The 22618-nt window shown below is 44.3% G+C and overlaps 1 protein-coding gene across 1 annotated transcript in view; it reads right to left on the bottom strand.

Annotated features, from left to right (window-relative positions):
• The window catches only part of RABL6 (RAB, member RAS oncogene family like 6), a 51418-nt gene that overhangs the window by 17306 nt on the left and 11494 nt on the right, over positions 1-22618 (bottom strand). The window contains 6 exon segments of the mRNA XM_079324187.1: positions 7963-8066; positions 12385-12490; positions 13500-13640; positions 14497-14588; positions 15511-15563; positions 21404-21451. Coding sequence (XP_079180313.1) covers positions 7963-8066; positions 12385-12490; positions 13500-13640; positions 14497-14588; positions 15511-15563; positions 21404-21451 — 544 coding nt within the window.

Raw genomic sequence — 22618 nt, 5'->3', positions numbered from 1 at the left:
ATTTGAGAGGAGAATCCTCAAACATCAAAGGGAAAGAGCTGTCCTGAGGGCTCAGAGAAGACTGGCTGCCATTACCCTTTTTGCAGGGTGCAGATCCACATGCAGGCTCTCCCCTGCACACACTACCCCCTCCGTGTGAGATGCCCTGGAGCCAAGCAGCAGGAGCTCTGGAACAGGTTGTGGTCCTGGCTGGGTTCCCGACTGGAAGAACATTAAAGCCTGTACCACTGTAGAGAGTGAAAAGATCTTTCCTTTTCCAAAAGAAACTGAAGCCTAACCCAAGCCTCCCCCTGCAGCCCACTGTTTCACGCACTGTATGCAGAAAAACGTGAACAGAGACAAGTTCTTGCCATTAAATGGTATGAAAAACTGATCTGCCACATGCTGCACAGCTGAGAGATACACAGAGCATGCCCAAAGTGAAGCATCCTGTATAATATCCAGCACATCCTGATCTTGCCTTCCATTTCATTAAGCTTGATGAATTTGTGCATAGAGGCTCTGGATTCAGCTGGTTCTACAAGACAGACTTTGGTTGTGCTCCAGGCAATGAGAGTGTGAAGGGAGAGCCTCGTCGCCCACACAGAGCATGACCTCGTCCTTCAGGGACCTGAGCCAGCCAGAACCTTCCCTGGACTCACAGCTGAGCAAAATGCAAACAGTGGGGGCTAAGAGACTCTAAGCCTTCAGATATGATTTCCTATTCTAAGGCAATAACCTGATATACTTTTAAGGAACAAAATAATATGCTTTGTGATCAGCAGTGTCTGGAGCCCTAGGGAACAATAGCCCCACGAAGATGTTACTTGAATTGGAAAACCAGCAGTCCTTCCTAAGTAACTAGCTAAAGCTGAGATCAAGGGCAGCACTAAAAAGCAAAATTAGTGAGGCAACATCAACAGACAAGGACAAGATACAGATAGAACTGGATGATCCCAAGTAACAGAGATAGGAACAAATTTAAGAGTAGAAATAGAATCATCATCTACTCAAGGGTAAGGAAAAGTGTTCTTACTCCTAGTTCTCCACATGAGAACAGCTGGGAAAGACTCGCCTAGTTCATTCCGGAAGTCTGGACTAGGGACTGCAATTCCAAACATGCCAGAGCCTGGCTGTCACATGCTATGCATTGATATCCAACCTACACCTGCCCTGCCCCAGCTCCAGCTGTTCCCTGGGTCCTGTCCCCGATCACAGAGAGCAGAGATTGGTGCTGTCTCTCCACTGTTCCTTGTGTGGAAGCTGCAGACTGTCAAGGCACCCACATCAGTTCCATGCTGTGGTGGCCTCACTGATGCTTCCACCAGGATCTGGGCCAAGACTGGGACTATTTCACCCAGAACACTGGCTGCACCAACATGAGCTCCTGGCAGAGCTGAGCTCAGAGCACGCGACACAGCATCCAGTCCCCATCCTCCCTCTCCTGGGGCGAGCCGCACGACATGTTCCACTGAAAATGATGCATGGATTTGTCATGCACCAGAGAGAAAACATAAAGGAGTTTAACTCCTGCACTGAGCTCTGTGGAGACTGCATCAGGCTGGTTTGGAAGGTGCACAATACATCACACATGCTGCAAGAACATAATAGTGTATGCTCAATACCTCTCTGTCACTGCACTCCCCTCCTGAGGAGGGGTCTGTGGCTCAGCATCCTCCACACAGGGTACACGTGGTGTCTGTGGGGTGGGAAAGGCAAACCATAGGGCCCTGCAATTCAGCCCTCATCCAACAAAGCATGTTATCCCCAAACCATGTGAACTGCTATGGCCTGCAAAGCTGCTCGTGAGCTTCGCCTGCATGCGATGTGCAACTCCTCAGCTCCACACCACATGTGCTGAGTGCTGAATTCTGCCATTCCTCCCCTCCCAGCTTTGATCCACGGCTTCTGGTGAGCCAAATACAGGAAAACTTTGTGGTACTCACTCCTACTCCTCCTCCCAAGACCCACTCAGCATTAAAGACTCCTGCCTGAGGAGAGATTAATCCCAGATGATCTACATGCACTCCATTCCCATTTATAACAGCAATCCTGAATGGAAGCCTGCAAGCCTGAGCACTGCTGCACCCAGCAGCCAAGGTACTGCTGCAGTACTTGGTCTCCTGACTGTGCTGGGCTTCCTGACTGTCTGTGGGAGTACCTAAATCACCAACATTACATGAAACCAGAATGAACAACCTCTCAGCCTCAGGTAGCTAAATCCCACCATCAAGGCAACTGGCTGACTCAGGTAGGATAAGACAACTGCACACTGAAGATTTGGGAACAAGGAGACACAAAGAATGTATAGAGTCACATCAGGATATGTGATATGAGTACTTAAAACTGGACTCAACAAAGCACAGGAAATTCTTAACAATACCAGAGTATTTGAAGATTTACTGTACGTGGTTCTAACCAAAGCTGCCCATTTTGGAAACAACCTGCTTTGTTCTGGGAAAGTAGCCAGCTCCAGAGGGAGGGAAGGCTGTGACTACCACCTGTTTCTCCTCCAGAAACACATACAATTTAAGAGCTGGATGAAAAAAAACCCTGCAACATAACTGAAGTATAAAGAGTGTCATCTTTCCCTCCAGCACAACCAGACTGGGGCATAGAACACATGCAGGCTTTGTCTGCACCTGTGCTCCTGTACTTAGTCACCTGTGGTGTGTGAAGGGCATTAAAAGGCAAGTTAATTAGTAGGAAGATACAAATGGTTATTTAGGGACAGCACAACACAGACTCTTGCCCCAGCACAGCTCTGAGGACAGCTGTGACACGTGTGTTTCATGCCACCTTCATCAGCCCCAGCTAGACAAGTGGGCCAAGCCTTGTGCTGTGACACTGGGGAAATCAGGGTGGTCTGACACTGGTTCTACATGGGCTGCATAAATCAGCTCTGCTGAAGTTTTATAGTCAGATCTTCTCTAAGGGAGGTAGGTGGAAAACCAGCACACATGAAATGCTGCCAGCAAGCCTGCAGTAATTTTCAGGATGGAGGTGTCTAAGCATCCTCCACACTTTGAAAATACTACATAATGCATGAATGCTTTCTCTGGCTTTACACACACTCCTCAGAGGCACAAATGTGGCTGCTCTGGGAACACCGGGCCAAACCTGCCATGTGTGTTTTTTCTCAGATTCTATACAATCTATCCATTCCTTGTTCTATCCATCAGTCCTTTGGAAAAGGACTCACTCAAAACCTTACTGGGAATAAGCAGCATTGTGCCCACACTGGATGTAGCAGACCACGTCCTACGAAAGCACAAAGTGAATTCATACCTGAGCACCTTTATTCCACTGGGATAGAGACTGCAAATATACAATGCACATCCAGGTGGGTCATCTGTCCTCACCCATAGAGGTTCCTTATTTGCCATTCAATCCTTCCATTACAGACCAAGTAACAAGTCCCAAACATTCTCAAACTCCTGAATAATTCACTGGTGGTTGGACCTGCTCTCAAGAGGAGACTTTTATGCAATTTTAAAGATGAACACGTTATGTGGGAACAAAAATTCATCAGGGCCTGAGGTTATTGTTGCTCTGCTCCCAGGGTGAACACAAAAAACACAAAAGGGCTTGTTAGCCTCACAACTCCTAAAATTGTCAGTGCTCGTGTTCATTTAACATTGAAGATGGGAGCAGCCTAAAGCTTTTTGGCTCCTGGTTCTAACGTGATATGATAATTTGTTCAAGGGTATTTCATGTGGCAAGAAAGGCTCTGGATTACTTTATTAATTGTGAAAACTAAGATTAATCAGCTGGATAACCTAACTTTAACTGGGGTTAGTGAAGGTTAGATTTCCACATGCTTGTTTTGGACTCATTAAAAGCATTGCCCCAAGCCCCCTAGCCAATGTCCCTGAATGTAGAATCAAGTCTAATTCCTGCTGTTGTCCTGGGTTCCACCTGACAAAATGGATGCAGCAGGATAACTACCTGTTCCATAAAATACAGGACATGCTCCATGTCCCCACATCTTTAGCAAGACTGACTGATGACAGGCTTAGATGCACTTAATTCTTAACACAACACCCCCAAAAAACATGACCTAGATAGAGTTCCATTCCACTACAGGCTGGCTCCTGACCTGTCTGATGACCACAAGGATTCACAGCAAGTGGAGAAGATAAAAGTGGAGCAAGTAGAAGAGAAAGCAAGAGTGGGTTTACTTTCCCAACTGGTAATTCAGCCTGTAGCTCGTGTCATTCCAGACCTGTATTTCCACACAGTGGAAGATACCAGAGAACAGCTCCAGTAGCAGCTCCTCCTGCCACTGTGAGGGTGTTACTCAGCTACATTTAAAAAAACCTTAAAGTTATGAGCTATGCTCAATGTGGAAAAAAACAATCAGGCAAATAAAACCCCAAACCCCCAGCCAATGACTCTGCAATGACTAAAGCTATCCCTGTGGGGAATGTGTCTCCCCAAAGCAAAGTCCTCAGCAGGGCAGTCCAAATGCCTGTTGTCTTCAGTCACTGGTCGTCTGGCACCCACATGGTGACAGAAGAGAAGACATCCTCAAATTGTGCCAGGGAGGTTTAGGTTGAGTACTGGGGAAAATTTCTTTAGCAAAAGGGCTGTCCAGCCCTGGTACCCTTCCATGGGGGATGGGCACACTGAACATAAATAAGTTTTCCTTGAAAACAGAAGATAAGCTGCGTATAATTAAAAATTGAGAAATTGAGCAAATTAGGTACAAATTCAGAAAATCATAAAAGTCATTACTGTTTGCTTAATAAGAATTCAAAAAGGACTGAAATGTTCTTTAAGCAGCATTGAAAATGCAAAGTCTGAAAGCACAGGGACAGAACTAGAGCCAGAAGTGTGTCAGGTAGTGAGTAGCCTAAACACAGGGAAAGAACTGGAAGCAGACCTTGTCTCCCATTGGCACATGCAGGCAGTGGCTGCCCAGGCTGACTTATGTAAGGCAGGAGAGGCAGCATCGTGTGCCACCTCGTGTTGTCTCTGGGATTCACATTTTGGATCAGTGACGGTTTTTCCTCAGGTCACCCCCCACTGCAGCAGGAGGAAGGGTTCTTGTTCTCTTTCTGTTCTCACTGAGCCAAATTTAGCACCGGCCATTGTGACAGGGCAGCTATCAGACATGCACAAGGGTGAAGGGAATAACTGAGATGTCCTAGTGCTGTCACCTTGCTGTGCTCTGTGGCCTGATTTTATGGCAGGAGAGCAGGAATGGCTTCTGAGGAAGTGCTGCAGCAGCCACACCATGGCCTGTGGCCTCATATACCTGTGTTCATCTCTTGCTGTGTGGAATGGTGACCCACAGCAGAACTCCCAGTGCTGTCTAAACTGAAGCAACTAACACAAAGGCCTCATGACAGGTGAGGGTCAGGCTCCTGTACCAAGTAACAAGCAATAAAAAGGAAAAAGCAAAAGAGGCCTCACATTGTACCAGAGGAGGTTCAGATTGGATATCAGGAAAAATTTCGTCACAAAAAGGGCACTCATTTGGAACAGGCTGCCCTGGTAGTGGTGGAGCTATCATACCTGAGAGTGTTTGAAAAAACATGTGGATGTGGGATGTGGCTCTTGTGGCTCTTAGGTGGTGGCTTTGGCAGTGCTGCGTTAACAGCTCAACTTGATGATCTTAGAGGGGTTTTCCAACCCTAAGGATTCCACAGTTCTATGACCTGTCAAGGGTCACCAAGTCACACTGCACCAACATACACACTGTGCACAACAGGGCAAGCGACAGCAATGTACCAGGGTCTCACCTGGACATTCACTGATGCAGCTTATTAAACCTGGTAATCCCAAAATGATGGGCATCTGACAAGGATGGATTCAAGGACCTTCCCAAGCCTTAATAACAAGCACTGCTGACCTGCCTCATCACTGCAAGCTCTGATTCCTGTCACACACTGCTGTGCCCACACGTACTCTGTTTCCCAGCCTGAACTGTTTACTAAGGTTGAGACTTTACCCAAACCTGGGTTCTCTGACATGAATGCGAGTATTTCTTTAAATTAGGTCTTTGGCTATAAAAGTCGAGCCTGGAGACCTCCTGCAGGGATAAAAATTGAATGTAAGAAACACGTACCTTTCAACTCCGGGGCTGAAGTAACCCCTTTGCAGCTCATCTGTCCCACAGAGGAGCCACTCAAACAAACAGACTTTCTGTTTCTACCTGGGGTACAGAGGAAAACCTTAAAAACCCTGAAATAGCACTCTGCGTCAGTGTGATTGAAGCACTGAGACATAACACTGCCTGCTGCTTTTTGTTTGGGATCAGTGCCTCAAGCCATGAAGCATCCAGGGGTACTTTAAAGCCCTTTCTCTAAAGAAGTGTTATTTTCTGAAAGTGAAGAACTTTGGCCTCAGTACAGATATGAACATGCAGGAGCTGGCCAGCTGCATAAGGGTGTCACTTTTTTTGCTAAACCAGAATCCTAGAGAAAAGCCCTGCTTTTAATATAATAGCAACTCCTCTTTTGTCAAGCTCTGGTATTTCTGAGGCCATGTTAAGCTAGTCTGCAGCCTGACAGTGCCAACAGCCTCCCAGCAGGGCAGTGTGGTCACACTGGGTGGGATGATCAAGTCTAATACCTGTTGCTGAAACTAGGTCTGGTCTCTCCTCCACTGCTACCACACTGTTGCTGCATTTAAGATCTAACATCTCTTTTCAAAGCCAGCCCAACACAGACTAACCCTGAGGTAGATACAGCAAAGATAGATTTCACAGTCACAGAATCTCAGACTAGTTTGGGTTGGATGTGACCTTAAACCTCATCTCATTCTATGCCCCTGCCACAGGCAGAGATACCTTTCACTGGACCAGGCTGATCTGAGCCCCATCCAGACTGTTTTTCTGTTGAATTTGTGAGCTAAAGTGATACATATGGAGACCCAGCACATGCTAAAGCTGCTGGAAGGGCAAGAGGTGACAAAGCAGCAAGGTCTTGTGCTGTGAGTTTGAAACAGCTCTACCAACTCCTGATTCTATTTAGTACCCTCCCATTACTGAAGCAATACAAACAAAAGTATGGAAAACCATCTGAGAGCATAGCCCACAGAGACCAGTCCTTTGAGTAGGGACATCAAGAGAAGTGCTGAAGGCATGAGGTAACTAACTAGTACCTTAAGAGGAGAATGAGATGAATGTTTGGAAACAACACTGCTGGGTGTGAACTGGAGTATTTCAATGCTCTCCAAGGAAAACATGCTGAACAAGGTTATACAACTTGAAACTTGGTCTGAAAAATGATTGTCCAAAAGCCTGTGCATGAATATTTCATAATCATGGATTCCAATTTCCAAACAAAGCTGCCTGTAAATAATCTTTTTCAATACATTCTGAGGCTGACTTTTCTGGCTTGCACACCACTGCAATAAAGGCCTTGTGATGGGAATTCACAGAACATGGATTCCTGTTCACTCTGCTACAGGTGTACTGGCTTTGTGGGGCTGAAGCTGGCAAACACCATTACAAGCAGCCAAGCACACAGCCAGGGTACAGAACAGATATAGGGCAGAGGAACCAGCCACTGTTTCAATCCAGAAACATAATGACGAGTTCAGAAGTGCTCAAAGGGAACAGAAGACAGCAGTGTTGTTGCTATTACTTCTGCTGTCATAAGACACACAATACACAGGAGTGCAACAGCCAGGAGAGGAACCAATTTGTGCACTGAGCAGCTGAGAGATGGAAAATATCATCTTTCAGCACTTCATCTATTTCAGCATGTGCTGGCTCCAGGTGTGCTGTCAGCCCTGCCTGCCCTGGCCTCCCCTCCCCTCCCCAGTCTCATGCCTGTAGGAACCAGATGGTTTCACAGAGACCCCCCAGGTGCATGCTTTACTTCAGGTGATGCCATTCAAAAGCAACATTTTATCCAAAGGATCCCTAATATTACTTGCCAGACCCTTCAACCTGGCCACATGCCACAGCTGGGGCTGCCCAGCATTCATGTTACACCCAAAGCAGTTAAAAAAGACAGCTCAGTGACATACAGTTCGTAGTTTTGGTCTTCAGTCTCTTGCTGCAGTGACAGCTCCTCCAGAGTTGCATCAATATCCAGCTGATTTGTCTCCAGCTGCCGTAGCAATGTCTCCCTCTGAAGAAAGGAAAACAAGCTAGATCTGAGCAGAAGGGTCACTGTAACAGATCTCTGTGCACTGAGATCCTGTGTCACCACTGTACCACAGCAACATGTCCAACAGGAGCTCTGGCCGTGATCATGGTGTCCATTTAAATACAGAGCACAAAGGGAAAGTGAATAAAAAGTAGATAATCCATGAAGCCTGTGTGCAAGAAGCACCTTGTTCTATAAGATGTTCTCAGACATAAATCAATAATGTGTTACTTCAGACACCACACCATCCCTTACATTTGGAGAATGGATTCAGCTCCTGCAGAGATCAGCTGTGCAACCCATTCACTGAGGCCTTTGATTTTCTCTGTGCTAAATCAGCCTCTCTGGGAGCAGGACCCAGCTGATGCAAAGCCTGCCAATAATTTTTTTTTGGTGTCAGGGTGAGGAGCACAACCTGTCAACTCTGACATTTCAGAAGTCCTTGCCCACCTGCCTCCAATCACTGTTCCACAGAGGGGGAAAGACACCCTATCCCATTTCCAATGGGCAATAAAGTCAGTTGACTGCACTAATGTAACCCACTACTGCCCCACTCAGTCCTTCCTTCCCACATTTCCCACAGAACTCAAACAAAAACCTCAGCTGAGGGGAAGGGCTGGCTTAACAGACTCCCTCCTCCCAACATCCAGACAGCAGCAAGGAGAGATCAATAACCACAGGCACAGCCAGCTCCCTCAAGGGCTGTGGCCCTGCAGGGCTGGCACACATCCACTCCTGCAGAAAGATAATTTCACATCTCCTGGACAAGAGTAGAGCTGTCAATGGTGCAAATCCTGCCCCACAGCCCCATCCCCTCTGCTCAGGCACAGATGGCTGGCACACAGCTGGGCACTGACCATGCCAATCAGCTCACCTCCTGAATTTTGGAGCCAAAAGCCAAGACATTTGTTGCCTGAGGGCATCAATCCTCCCTCTCCCACTGCCTATGCACTGGGTGGCACAGGAGCAGGGCCAATTTACACTGGATTGGGCTGGTGACTCCCAGCCCTGCACAGACCCCATTAGCAGGTCTGTGGTGACACAGGCTGCAAGCCTGCCTAGGCAGGAGGACATGCAAGAGAAACCCCAGGCTTTGTCCAAACAGCCAAAGTTTTTGCTTTGATAACTGCCTTATCCTCCAAGTACATTTCAGCTTTGCTCTGACAAATATTTTTGAATAACCACAATAACCATGGTGAATTCTTAATTCCCTGACAACACTTGAATTCACTGCAGAAAGATCCCATCAGATTAGAAGCCCAAAAGGAATTCTATTACATAATTCCCAGAATAAAATCCATCTGAGAAGACAAACATTTGCATGAAGTGATGGTGTTCAGTTTCTACATGCACATGCTGTTGGCATTATGGTTTCACAGATGTGACAACTTTGAAGCTATCAAGACACTGCACAGGTTCAAAGAGTGATTAACTCATCTGGCTCACATAAACCACATCAAGTGCTGTGTTCCAGGGAACGGTCACAGCACAGCCTGAGCCCTCCATGGAGCAACTGATTTATATAAAACTCTACAATGACTGAAATCAGCAAAAAAGGTTTAAGCATTTTTTATGTGGTACTGTAAGACTAGGTCATTCATCACAGTCGATAGCCTTAATTTACTGGGAGACATAACCCTTTTTGAAACTAAGGGACTTCTGTGATAATTTAAGCTAATTTACTGCTTCCGATGCATATAGAGTCCTCATGTTTACCTTTGTCATTGTGTTAAGAGCTTGGAGCAATCCCATTTTCTTTGCTGAGTAATTTTTATTCATCATATTCAAGTGCTCTCTGCAGATGGAAACTTCACTTTAATTAACATGTATGCATGGAATTACAAAGTCATTACTTAATGTCAATTCCTTTATTGTCGTTTACAGACAAGAAAGATTCAGCAAAATATGCTATTCATATTTAAAGTTACTACACTAATCAGAAGTACTAAAGAGGACTATAAAATTCAAATTCTAGATTTTAGAACTCAAGAAAATCTAGATCTAGGAAGCAGTAGATATCATAATTTTGTATTACTCATGCAGCATAAGCAAAAATGAGACAGAAAAAGGCAAGTCTGCTGCTTCTTTGTCCCCAGTTTCCTAAGGTGAAATGCATGCTGAGCAAATTAGCTGAACAAACAGAGACAGAAGGGCTACTGCTCTCCGGTGCTTACCTTAGGCTCTTTGATAATGACTTTAATTAGACTTGTCTATTAAACAAGTGGTGTGCTTTGCCTTACACTTTGGCACTGAGAGATACACTAGTTTTATTTATTTTGATTTTCACAGATCACAATAAATCAAGAATATATATTTAATAAGGAGACAGTTGCAAACAATTTTCTATAAATTCATCACTACTAACAAACTTCTAAATACTTCAAACAATATATTCTATTTTACTATGCTGGTTATTAAAATATTAAAGAAATAGCTTATTTTTTTTGCAATGACACAAAATAAGGGAATAAAACATGTCCTAGAGACCAGTGCTTTGGCTGAAAGCCACTTTGCAAGGACTTCCTGGGAAAAGGCAATTTCAGCTGTCTGCAGAATCCTGTCTCCTTCCAGGGCAGCATCTGTTGGCTTGGGTGACCTGATCCCATTTGTGGGCCACCAGCCATACCTACAGCTAAACTGCATCCTTCGTTTGCCAATCCTGCCCCTGGAAAGGAACTGATGAATAACTGAAGAGCACAGGCTGACAGAGAGAACGTGCTCTGTAGTAGGGGAATTGATTTCACCCCCTGCTTTCTCCATGGAAGATGCATGACTGTAAACTGAGCACAGGAATATGCTGCTGAAAACCACACACTGACCCCCAACCCTGCTGAGGGACCTCGGATACAGCTGGACCACTCTGCCCTGGAAAGCTGAGGATGGCAGGCTGAGGGACACAGAAACTTCTGAGGCTGATTAAATCCTATGTGAATTTCATACCAGGCAGCATCCCTCTCCTTTAATGCTGCTCTGCTCCAAGGGGAAGAACTCCTTTCTGGAGCCTGGTACTGGCAAGGATCTCTAGAGGGATAAGAAGAACCTTCAGGAATTAAGTCTAGATGTGATTTTCCTACAAATTTTAGCTCATGCTGCACTGGATGTTGATCAGGACCAGCCCTGGTCCCTGTGCACCCCAACACAAGGTTTCCAGTGAGTGCCTAGGAGCAGTGAAGTGGCCCAAGGCAGCTACTGTGAAGCTACTGTGGAGCAGCATGAGGCACTGCCCATAAATTGTGGCACAAGTGCAAGGGGCATTGGAGAAACCAATGCAGCCCATCCTGGATGAAGTCTGCCATCAAGTAAAGCCCCAAAACCTAAAGCAACCAAAAGCCTCCAAATGTGCAGTGTCATAAACTCAAATATTTCACCAGCAACATGCCAGTAGATTTCAATCTTCTCCACTGAGCAGCAGGCTAGATTTATAGCTCAGATTTCTACAACCTCCTCCTCAAAAAATTGTTTGATTTGTTTCATTGAGGTTTTATACGTTCAATTCTCTTATCCTGGTTCTTTCTGCTCTGCAGCCTAAGGACCTGGTAACATCCACTTATATAGCTCAGCTCCTTCTGAATTGGCATTTCACTGGGGATTACTTATATAAAAATACACACAGACACTTCAATTGCTGGTGCCTGGGTTTTCCCCATCAAATAGGAAACAATGACACGTCATATGTGCCCTCAAAAAGCATAAGCTATTGATGCCCAAGGATCACCCCAAAAGCTGACCTTCTAAAGTCCCACAGATAGGAATAGCACCCTTCGCAGCCTTTGCCCTTCTCTCAGCCCTCTCAAGAATCCTCAGATACGAAGGAAATAGGAGACTGGATCCATATGAACAGGATCCAAGCACATGGATCCCATACTTAATGCTCTTTGCCACTAGGGCAAAGATTTTCAGCAAACAGAGGCTTCTGAACTACTCAGACAATGGCCAAGTCTCTTCTCATGTGAGTTTTAACTGAAGAGAATTGAAGTCCAAAGTTGTATTTTACATTTTTGACTTGGCAACTGCACCACTGGATGCCATTTACATGCCAGTGAAAATGGAGCCTTTCTCCAGAGGTCAGCATGGGGAACTCAGCACAGCTGACCTCTTGCAACCAGAGACATGTTTAAGTCAGTGACAGGCATCAATGTTCTGACATAATTTTGTTATACCAATGCTAATGAAAACAGGAATCAACTAAGGATCCTTCAACAGCACATGAAACCCTTAATACCATATTCCTGCCTCAGAGAGGAAACAAATCCAATCTGTCCCACACACTCAGCACATCAGGATAACATGCCTGCCTTACCTGCAGCTGCAAGAAGGGGATGTTGAAGAACTTGTGCAAGTATTTGAGGCCAAAGCTGTTCTTCATGGAAGACTCAGCGTAGCGGAAATAGGAGGAGCCGGGAGGCCTGTGCCAAGCAGAGAGGAGAACACTGTACCCAGCACACCCTGCACAGCACTGAGTTACACACCACGAGCCACCCCACAGCCCCCCACCATCAAATGTAGCCCAAGGGGTCATTCTGCTTGGACTCATTATTTTGTGTACAGCCAAAATTCACACTGAAGGGTGGCAGAAGGTGGCTGTTGTTGTGTGACAGTGTCATGTGCCTGCCTGTGTCAATTCTCAGTCAGGATAGTGGGATGTTGGTTTCCTAAACCAACCTTTCACACCTTTACAAGCTGTTCATTTCACAGTGAAGGTTTCTGTTTTAAAACCACAACCAGACTGACAAAAATCATATGCAGAAATTAAATTGTCAAGAAATTATTTCATCATTGATAAAGTCTTAAAACTGATACTATTTCTTTGTGCCTGACACAGGCATAAACAAGTAAGAGATGAGGAAAATGAAAAAAATTATTACAAAACCTAAAACTACATAAAAAGGTACAAGCTACTGAATCTCGACCAACAAATACTGTTTTATACCAGATAACAGAGCGCCTCAGATCTCTTCTTAGGGGAAATGCTTGTCTGGCTGGCGAGGGACATGTGACTTGGCTGTGCCCTGCAAGTGCTGTGTGGGGGATGCCCAGAGGCAGAGCAAGGACACAGCTACACTGGCTGGCCCTTGTGTAGCTCAATCACTTGGAACAGAGAACAGCTGTGCCATGGGAAGAGGATTCTCTCATGTGAGAAGGACTAACCAGGAAGAAGATGACTTGTTGGGAACAGCACTTCTGAAAGGCACATGCTGCCAAGCAATCCCTATTTCCAGGGGCATGGCAAACGATGTGCTCCAGATCAAAGGGCCCATGGTGTCAGCAGATGCTGCTTGTGAGACACGGGGAGCTCTGGGAGCCCAAGGCAGGTGAGGCACACAGCACGTGACATGGATGTGAAACACGGCAGTGACAGGGCTGCTGACAGGTGATGGCAGGGAGCAGCTGCTGCCCTGCCCCCTGACCTCTCACCTGTTCAGGTTGTCAATGAGGTCCCGCACGTCGCCGGGCAGGATGACCCGGTGCTCCCCCATGTCCCGGTAATTCCCAAGCACACACACTGGAACGTGGGTCGGCACTTTAGGAAGTTCCCTCAGAATATAGTTAAATGTCCTTCACCAGAGGGGAGAGAGAGAGGCAGATGAGTGGCAATATCCTTCTGTTAGCAGTTTGTGCACAAATCACAAAGAAAAAAAAAAAAAAAAAATAAAAAGATTTTTTTTCCCCAAAATCCTTCCAAGTCTGTGGCTTCTTTACGCCGTCAGAGAAATACACTAACCCTCAATATGTTTGGATGATTCTTTATTTAAAAGCAACTTTGAAAGCTTGATAATCCAATTTCACCAGAACTCTCATATCTCCTGCAGGAATCTCAGTCCGGCAAAACAGTGTGGGGTCAGCAGAAGAAAAGCATTTCCTCCTTTCAGCTGTCTACAGGCTCACTGACCCACACCAAGCCTGAACACCACCAGCCTAAATATAAAACAGGAGCTCTCATCCCCTCCTCTTTCCATTCTGGTTTCCTTATCTCTCTCACCCTCCTCAGACGTGCAAAATCAAGTTCATTACTTTTGCAGATTAATTCAACTTGGGGCCTCTAAATAATCCTTAGTAATACCAGTTTCTTGGGAACTTCTCACTAGCATCCTCCTTTCCCTTGTGTTCTGGGGAGCAGGGATTTGCAACATGTACTTAGCCACCTGTGATAGCACTAATTATCGAGGCTAAAACAGCAGCATATCAACAGTTGCAGCACACAACCCACTGGGACACTATTTTTCAAAACAAGCCCAGGAGAGGAGTGTATTAAAAGCCATGTCACAAGATAAAGCTTTTATTTTAAAGGATACAAGTTTGCTTCAACTTGTTAGGCTGGTTATCAGCTTCCAAATGGGAATCTGGAAATCTGGAAGTAATTTGTTTTGCCTGAACAAGGGAGAATCACATGGTGCCAGTAAAAGTCTCTCACCACTGCTTGGTGATGTCAAACATCATCACTACACCGTTGCAGTTCTTATAGACATCCAAGAATTCTGCATCCAGAGCCATTTCCGATTCTGCCTGAGGGAAATAAAGGCAAAGAAGCAGTAAATAACTGGATGCAACTTCAGACTCATACAGAACACAATGGATACAGTACTGACTGGGCAAAGTACCTAAAGTGACAACCACTGTAAGCAGTACAGTGGATTTCACACTATGATCATTGAAATAAGATACTTGGTGGTTCCCAGCTTCTATTTCCCATAGAAACAGGATGTAGACCACAGAGTGGAGGACAGAGGACACAGCTCCCATTCCATCTTTTTCCTGACCCAGATATTGGCTCTACTTCTAATGCTTCTGGTGTCCAAAAGCAGGAGGCAGTTTCTCCCATGGAGGGTTGACAGGATTAGTACCTGATTGGCTTTTCATCATTTTGACTCTGCATGCTACTAAGTCCAGATAGTACTGGTCCCAGCTCAGTCTCCATGGCTCCTGTTCGAATTTGGTGCCCCTGGAACAATTCTCACTCACCTCCCAGGAGTGGAAAATGCACCCCCATTTGCAAAGGAAGAAGCAGCTGTGGTAACTGTCTTCATGGCTTTTTCCATGGGAGAATATTTTGAGGAACATTCTCCTCATCTGAGCCTGAGCAGATGGGCACCAGTTAGAGTATAACAGCCCAACTCTGAGGAACAGCCAGAGCAGTTTCTGCCTCTGCTATGGACAGACAGGTACAAAGCTGCTGAGCAAACATCTGGGGCACCATCATTCCCAGGGACAGAAGGGAAAGCAGCAGTGAAGTTGCAGTGAGGGCAGGAGCACAAGGAGTTCAGGAGGGCTGAAGTGCACAAAGCAAAACATGAAGAACATCAGGGATCCTACTGTCCCTCACCCATCTGCCAGGCTGGCCTTAGAGCAGGAACAAATACAGAACTTGCTCCCCATGGACCAAAGGTGCCTAAGAGGCCTCAGGACCTCTGAATTCTAGGTGACTCACCTCCTGGGGGTCATTCTCCAGTTTCAAACCATCTCCTCGTTTTTTGCATTTTCCTTAGAAAGAATTGCAAAAAAACATAAAAAGCATTACACTGGGCAAAGAACTGGAGGATGGGTCAGGACAGATGCACAGCAGTTTGAACACAACCTTAAAGCAGATCCTACTTCTACTGTAAGTCTGGGGGATGAGGAGGGGTGGGATAGGCATGCCTTGCTGAAGAATCCCAGCTAGTCTATTAAAAAATGAACAGTAAAGCAATCCAAAGACAGACAACTTATGCAATAAGAAATCCAAGAGAAATCAGATAAACTGTGGGAAATCAGCTGTGGAGATGGAGAGACAGCTTACATGTTCTCCAAATGCCTGAGCCAGAGGGTCAGGTTTGGCCATCACTAGTGAAGGTGCAGAAAAGAAATCCTCCAGAAGCACCACCCAAAGCACACAAAAATAAGCCAGGGAGCAGGTACAATTCTGATTAAGCTCCCAGAAAAGTGCAAGAAGTAATATGCCCAACGTTTGTAGAAGACACTAGAAAACCACTCTAGAGACTAGCCCTGCAAGACCCACAGCCATGGTTCCACCTGCAGGAATCTAGAGGTTTCTCTCCAACTCATCTGCTTCCTCTAAGGCAGTCAAAGGGTAGCCCCTGAGGCTTCTCTCTTCTTACAGCTTAGGGAAGCATTTTCTGACATTTTAAAGTACCTCTGGCATTTAACTCAGAATCCCAGAAAACAAGTGTTTACAAACTTGAGCCTCCCTGAAAACTTTGTGCAAAATCAAAATTTCCAAATCTTATAGCCAGTAGTCTCAGTAAAGAGGTGTATCTGTACTTATGATTATCAGATGCTATATCATGGCCATCAGCTGACATGATTTTCTGGTAGACAATTGGCTCTAAAGATGGCCAGGAGTCCCACAACATCTTCTGTCACCTACTGGCAAAGAGGTTTAGTGTGGACACATGATGAAAAAAACTGGCCTTTTGTTTAAACTGAGTATTTTGAGTTTACAGAATTTTATCAATGATAAGAACTGCACAAAGAATAACCCTACAAGATGAGGAGTTATGTTTGACAGATACCATGTATCTCCCAGATGTTAATCACAGCAGTTAAGGAGTGTACTTTTGAAATAACTGTGTTGTGTATTTTCCTAGTCTAATTATCAAGAGTTAACTAAATTATACTGGCACAGTCTTGGAATTCCTTCTCATCACTTCTAGAAATTTCCTGTGTTGCTGAAAACAGAAGGTGCTGGAAGCTCAGATGCACCTGCAAAAACCCTCCTACTGACTCTGTAAAAGATTCTCTAACACTGAGGACCAAAATAGCTTCTACCAGCTCTTAACTCTGCTGAATCACATATGGAATTCAGGGTTCTGCCAGATGCTGCATGTGAAACAGGGTTTGTTTTTCCTGCACACTGCTCAAGGATAAACAGTAAGAAAATACAGTTATTCAGAAAATTTATTTAATACTGCAGGTTATAGCAGGCGATTCTGGTTGGTGCTTCTGTGCATCACTGCTAAATGCTTGCCCCACTCATGTCATCGTACTGCTGACATCTGAAAGTAGCAGAAATATTAATCCTGATCCCTCCTCATTTGGGCAATGTGTTTCCCGGAGGGATCCAACTATGGGATCTGATTCTTCCCCATGCAGCCGAAGGTGTGGGATGTCTAAGCCATGCATGCCTTTTCCCACTTTAATTCAACTCATTTTAAGTCAGTGACATTTCTCTGGCTTCTCTGAATATCCAAACATCACTATTTCTACAGCCACTGCTAAATTATGCTTGGCATGACCTAAATTTCTAGGTATTAAAAGAGAAGCCCAAAGAACCACAAATACTCTTCATCACTCCTCCCATCCTGAGTAATCAAGGTGTCTGTCTAAGCTAGGCACATTTACAGTCAATGCTTTGAGACAGAATATACAACCCACACATCTCTCCCTGCTCATGGTTTTCTGTGTGCATCCAGAGGAATGAGTAATATTCTCGCATGCTGCTCAACAGTGCTGCAAAGGAGGTCACCTCAAAGGAGTCACAGAGCTGAAAAGCGCATGTGTGCACAGATTCATGCACAGGTTCTATTTTTGGAACCCAAACGGCAGGATGAACCATATTTTTGTGCAGCAAAAATATGTAATTCAGCCTGTAAAGGCAAGGGCACAGTGAGGACTGTGTCACTGTGTGTGTGAGGTCCAGATTTTGGGGTTGTACTGATGTGTAATGGAGGAGCTTCCATCAGAAAACATGAGCATTCATACTGCAATGGCTCAGGGCCTCTCCCTAGAACGATGGCTAGCCCTCATTTACAGGCATTAAGAGCAATACTGGCACTAAATACAATTGGCAGCATTGCCCTGGAGTCTACAGAACAGCTCCTACTGGACACTGGGGTTGTGATCATCACTTGAGTCTCTGCAGCAGCATGTACTATCAGTTTTGCTGCAGGATAGAAGGATTCAGTACAGCTTGCCAACAAAATGCAGTCTACCAGGCAAGGGGGCCGCTTCCCTTCACCAGTCAAAAATACAATCTGGAATATATGCATCCCTTGTGTAATCTAACTTGGGACATCAGAAAATAATAGAATTATGAATTCTGATCTTTCCTCCTTCTTGCAGCACGTCTGGCAGGCAGAGGGGTAAAGGTGCAGCAAGGAGGAAAGGAATTTTCAATACAAGTGAAAGGGTTATCTTGTGGGCAACAGGAAAAAATATGATCTGATGCCTTCAGTCATGTATCAGAAAATATTTGGGAACCAAAGTGGCAGAGGTTACAAGACAGGAATTCACAACTGTTCCTGAATCCCCTGCATTCAAACAGCTTCTGTGCATTCAGGATCTGTTATAGCTTTATGACTTGCAGCAGTTACACAACTTGCTGCTAAGCCAGAAAGATGAGTCAGGATTGTGACTTTTGCTAAGAGAGATCATTCCTGTGCCCTGTCAGTTCTGAGAGCAGCAAAAGAGATGATATTTACTATACACGCCACACAAAATCCAATACAATCCATGGCTGAAGGCAAGCTCAGCTTGCTGAGGGAAGATTTTAACAAATGGCAGCTTTCCAGACATGATCCCAGCTCCCTAAGCAGGCCCAAGGAGAATGCAGCTGGCAACATGGAAGTCTGGACTCCAGGGAGTCTGCATATTTAAAAAAAGAAACCCAAATTAAAGAAATTTAAAAATCCAAAGAACAAGTCAAGGGGAGCAGCACAGTCTGACAGCTGCCATTTCCCACTGCCTCACCATACTAATCAACCTCACCATTTTTAAGCTTTCACAACAAATCTCCCCACATTTCCAAATTATCATCTGGATGCTAAATAACCAATACCAAGCTAAGTCACCCTCCAGGCAGGGCCAGCAGAGCTGCCTCTGCATCCCAGTGGATTCTGGAGGGAAAAATCACATTGCTGAACCAGCAAGGATAGGGACCACACATCTAGGAGCACCAGGAGAAACATGACTCAGGAAAATCACCGTTTGCTTTAGCCCAGAAATGCACATCAAGTTTTCAGGGTGCAAGTCCTGCAATTCCTGTGACAACAGAACAGCACCACTGCTCAACAGGGGAGAGCCCAAAGATGCTTTACAGAATTGAAGCTGAAACCTGCAGTTCACACAGAATTACGTAAGCACTACTTAAGCTATAACCCACATCAGGGCTTTCAACACAGTTTCTCATATAATTTAAACAGAGACCTCCTAATTTCCTTTGAAAATGAAATGGGGAAATGCTAGCAAAATAATTTTAGCCTGGAAAATCTTATGTTGAAATGTGTGTTTAGAACATGCATTTTTTGACAGTTTTAAATCTAGCTGATAAATGCAGTGTTCTGCCCAACTCTAAATATGCACAGAAACCAGGATCTGGTAGGCAAGGGGAAAAAAAAAAAAAGAAGAGGATCAGGTCTTGTCAGCACTATACTATAGCAGCACTGGATACTTTACTACTGCAAGTCTACAGTCCAGTGTGGCTCTCACCCAAAGCATCACGAAGCAGGATTTTTTGTCCTAAGCATACAGAAGGAAAACAAAAATGTCATAACATTAGGATGAAAGTTAGATATGAGCAAGCTCTTGATGTTTAATGCGAACATTTTCTTACAGCTACGCTTATTGGGAATCCACAATGCTATCGCAGTAAGAAAGGATCTGATTTCATTAACATCACGATGATCTGATTTTTACACTGCAGTGATTGAGCACAACTGATTGCAAAAAGACACATATCTGGGGTCCATAAGTAGGGATCTTAACAGAATGAGTTTTATTTCCAAAGAATATAAAGTGAAGAGAGCCCTTTAATATTTCCAACATAGGCTCTGCTGTCAAAAATTAAAGCCGGACCAGAAGAGCTGTTATCAACATCTGTGCATAGCACATCCCATCCCCTTCTCCAAAAAAACAAGTCTCTAGTTGAAAAGATGACTCTGCTCAGAGAAGCCATTCACAGAAATAAATGCTGGAACCACATGATTCAAAAATTAAATGTCTATCTATTCACACCAAAGCTGCAAGGCAGTGAGAACACAGATGTTTTGCTCAGATTCCAGCCCTCCACTTGTTATCCCACAATCTGAAAGCCAAATTGCAATCAGACTGACTTCAGCAGTAACTCTGGTCTTAGCAAGGTTTTGTCTACCCTTTGAAAACTGGAGATTAAAACACTTAAAAAGATAAAGTGCTCAAGATTTTAATTTAAAGTTCCTGGTTCAACTTTTTTTTTACCCTGAATACTCCAAAAGGTATCTGAACTAGAGGTGCTACCACTAACTGTCTTTCTTTTTCCCCTATTTCGAATACAATTCAGCTAATATGAAAAATGACATTTCTCCTTTTCCCATTCCCTATTGTACTTGTAGTTTTTGGTGTAACACAGGTGTAAATTGCACAAGTGGTGTCTCTGAGATGCCATTCTGCTGAGGAATGCCTGAGAGCCAAGGCTACAAGGAAAGTCAGTACCAGACAAACCATCAAAGTTTGAGTTTCGATGACTGTGGTCAACAAGCATGGCAGACACCAAACAAGAAGCATCACTCACAGAGCAAAAACTGCCCACCTGTGCAACTGCTTTCCTGACCATACTCATACACTAAACCAGGAGACTGGCTGGTACTAAATGCCTCTTAGAAGTCAAACAACATCTGCATTTGGGGCTACAGAATGGGCCGTGGAGATTTACATCTGGACCCCAACCCCTTTCAGGAACAGATCCCACTGCATCCAGACTGTGTCTTCACAGATGTTCTGGGATTTGGTTTTGCTCTTCATAAAACAAAAGTTTACACTCTGACAAGAATTTGAATAAAAAAATGTATGTATATATTATAAAATTTTCCTTGGCTAAGCATTTAGAAAAGGTTTTGGAATGCACATATTGCATTTTCTGTCCTAATGAATTTAAGTAATTGGCTGCTCTTTCATCCTTCCCCCTTGCATACATTACCCACTGCAGCTATGGTTTTACCAATTTAACAATAGAATGCCTTCATAAAAACAGCTCAACAATAACTTTTATAATCAAAATAAGAACTTACAACCTGTCTAAACATACAAGAAACCACAAAGAAGAGAAAGTGAAGTTTATTTTAAAACTCAGAGAATTGGAATACACAGAGCAGCAGGTGCTTAATCTGTCATAAGCATGTGGAACAACTGCTTCTGAACACTGGGTTTAATCTGAAGTTCAGATTCCAGATAATGGGTTCCAGCATAGGGGACTCACCTCTCCTTTCCTTATTCTTTCAGGAAGTGATATAATAAATACTGATTTTTTAAAAAGCAGAAGTAAGCAGGTATTTCAGAATACCATGTAAGTTTTTAATTAAAATTGGGAAAGAACAATGAATCCCCATTAGAAAGAAAGTTACAAATCTTACCTTTGTCCACTACATCCCAGACTTCAACTTTCACAATGTCATCAGTGGCTGGAAGCACAATAGAACACAAAAGGTTAGAAGGTTTCAGTAAAACACCCCTCACTCAGAGAGTCCAACCCAATGCCAACATGGATGAATGTCAAAACATAGGAATGTCAAAAGAAAAGCATATCCTGTGCAAGAAGAAAACCTAACCACAAGAAGGCAGTGAGCCGTTGAAGGTGGAAGCTGTCCAAAACCATGCCATCTAATGAACTTCATAAACACTCTTAGTCACAAAAGTGATGGCTGGATTTCCTTGCTGGCTGATGTCAGGTTTGAAGCAAGGTGTATTCTGTGCAGACTCTTTTCATAACATACAGAGATTTACAAAGCCTTTCAAAAAACATAAAAATCTAATTTTGAAGATAAAGTCTGGTTTATATACAAGGCACACAACTGGCAAAAGGAATACACATATTTAGAAAGATCAATTGTGGCATTTCCATGTAAATATGACATCCAGTCAGCTGCAGTTCTGCAGCTACAGAAACCCATTCTCTCCAATCCAGGTGCATTTGTGAAAAATAAGGTCTCACCAGTAATTTTGTTTCCTGTTAAGCTGCAGCATCAATAAACTACAACCAGCAACATCTATTTGAATTGCTAAAATCTGAAGCAAGATATGCAGAATTCTAACCCCAGTGACTGCAGGTACCCATAGGCAGCCAATTCACGGTCAGGTGGCCTGAAGGTTGCACAGCTCTGGTTCAATGTTTCCATGGAATCCAAATAAGCAGTCTGATTTTCAGGAGGTAGTTCCAAGAAACAGCTGCTTTTTGGCAATGTTATAGGCTTTGAAGCAAAAGCTTGTACTTGGAGCAGCTCTGAACAAAAAGCTGGAATAGGAGGACAATGCTGCAGAGTAGAAAATAACACCATGGGATGGCATGACAGTTTATCTAAGTGTCATTATCAAACCAGGAAGCATTTTCTATATAGAACTCACTCTTGGCTTAATTAAATGTTTCAAAATATTGTACAGACAGATTATGAATAAAGGAAAACTTTGATCCTTTGCTTCTGGAGAAAGACTCTTTTTTACATTTAGACATGAAGCAAAATCAGCCTCTGTTTTCCTCAGAGTAATTCCTGCCTACCTTCCCATGTGTCAGCTGGGCAGAAGACACTGGGTGAAAAGGAGACTCCCCTGGGTCAGCCCAGGCAGTGCCTTGC

Source organism: Erithacus rubecula (assembly GCF_903797595.1).
Source record: "Erithacus rubecula genome assembly, chromosome: 21".
NCBI classification, from domain to species: Eukaryota; Metazoa; Chordata; class Aves; order Passeriformes; family Muscicapidae; genus Erithacus; species Erithacus rubecula.
The sequence above is the reverse complement of the archived record's forward strand: the minus strand, read 5'-3'. Positions and strand labels throughout refer to the sequence as shown.